The sequence below is a fragment of the Dipodomys ordii genome, unplaced genomic scaffold (assembly GCF_000151885.1).
Source record: "Dipodomys ordii isolate 6190 unplaced genomic scaffold, Dord_2.0 Scaffold117, whole genome shotgun sequence".
In the NCBI taxonomy this organism is placed as follows: domain Eukaryota; kingdom Metazoa; phylum Chordata; class Mammalia; order Rodentia; family Heteromyidae; genus Dipodomys; species Dipodomys ordii.
Window position 1 is genome coordinate 1,154,723 of NW_012267333.1, and position 1,647 is coordinate 1,156,369.

Below are 1,647 nucleotides of genomic sequence, written 5' to 3' on the forward strand. Positions count from 1 at the left end.
TGAGTGGCCAGGGTCCCTAGGTTCAGAAGGGGAGCCAGGAAGTCAGGGGGCAGTAGGTAGGCAGGGCAAACTGCATGGCCCAGGCTCTGTGAATGGGAGGGACCAACACAAGGGGCACCAGGCAGAGAAGGGATCATCCTCACCCTGACCTCCTCTGGGCCTCTCCCAGCTCCTTGACAGCCTCAGGCCCTGCTCAGATATATAGATAAGCCCAGCATATAACCTGAGCCAAGCCTGACAGTTTCTGTAAACAAATACAACACTGTGGGTCACCTAGGTGTGTGTGTGTGTGTTAATGAGGGGTGTCCCCCCCCAGGGGGCCGGCCAGCAGGCACCAGATCTGGGGAGGGTGGTCAGGGCATAGAATCATGGGAGAGTACTGCTCTGTGCTGGGCCCTGGGAGAGAAGCCAGAGAGCAGTGAGGGGGAGCTAGCTTGCTCAGCGCCTGTCCCAGAACAGAGTGCCCGGATGTCCTGTGGGGAAGTCAGGCTGGGGATGGGCTGAGGAGGCTGAGTGTGGGCCTGCCTGCCCTGCCAGCTGCCCTGACCCCTTCCTGATCCTTGCCCTCTCTGTACTTTTGCCCCAGCCACCTTGGCTCTGGGGGTCCTAAGCTGAGGTAGGGATGTGGACCCCCAGCTCAGCAGCGATGCCTCAGGCCTGCGGCTACCTTGGTCCCCAGGGGCCTCTCCTCAAAGCTACCTGGCCTGGGATGGCCATCAGGTGCCCATGGGGCCCTGTGCTTTGGGCCAGGGCCTGGCTAGCGGCGGCTATGGAGTGCTAGCGTGCTGAGATGACCAGGTCATCCTGCTTGGTGGGGCTGGCCCTGTGGCCAGTGGGGGTTGAAGTCCGGATCTTGTCTACCGCCAGGCACTCCTGGCTGCTGAGGCCTGTGGGTGTCAGGTCCATGAGTTCCCCGGAGGAGCTGAGCGGGAAGGAGGGAGAGAGAGAAATGCCAGAGGAGGGATCGGCCGAGCCCGCGAAGAGCCTCGGGGGCTTGGGCACCAGGTTGGGCTCAAACTGGGCCCGGAGCAAGATCTCTTGCTGGCTGGGGGACTTGGGACCCTCGGCATAGTCGCTGGTGGGGCTCTCGGGCACCACCATGCAGTAGAGGTCCTGGAAGGAGCTGCTCTTGCTGTCCAGGTTGAAGAGGCTGTCGATGAACTCGGCGAACTCCAGCACCTGGGGACTGGGCGAGTCCCCCAGGCGCCCGTTGTGCAGGGTCAGCTCCCCGCCGGCAGGGGGCGCCGTCCCGACGCCCTCCGCGCCCGCCTCCTCTTGGTCCTCATTGGCCGCGCTCGGGGCCCGCTCGGGAGTGACGGCGCCGCTGCCGCTGCCCGGCGCCGCCTCCAGGGGCTGCGTGTCCTGCGAGTGCTTGGACAGGCTGTCGGCGGCCAGCAGCTCGGTGCGGGAGCTCAGGGACGGGTTCTCCTCGGGGATGGCGGGGTCGATGTAGAAGAGGTGGCCCTCGTCGCGCTCCAGCACGGCGTGCAGGCTGGGCGACCCCCGGATGCTGCGGAAGCCCGAGGAGCGGCGCGAGTCGAAGCTGTACAGGGACTCGGTGTCCGAGAGGCTCTCCATGGTGGCCAGCGGCGCGCGGCGGGCCTGCAGCTCGGCCGCCAGCCGCTCCTGCGTGGACAGCAGCAGCAG

At 65.8% G+C, this 1,647-nt stretch overlaps 1 protein-coding gene across 1 annotated transcript in view; it reads right to left on the reverse strand.

Annotated features, from left to right (window-relative positions):
* Nucleotides 1-777: 777 nt before the first annotated feature.
* Nucleotides 778-1,647, reverse strand: part of Dagla (diacylglycerol lipase, alpha) — a 24,700-nt gene continuing 23,830 nt past the window's right edge. Inside the window, exon 19 of the mRNA XM_013028985.1 lies at nucleotides 778-1,645. Coding sequence (XP_012884439.1) covers nucleotides 778-1,645 — 868 coding nt within the window. The remainder of the gene's footprint in view (nucleotides 1,646-1,647) is intronic.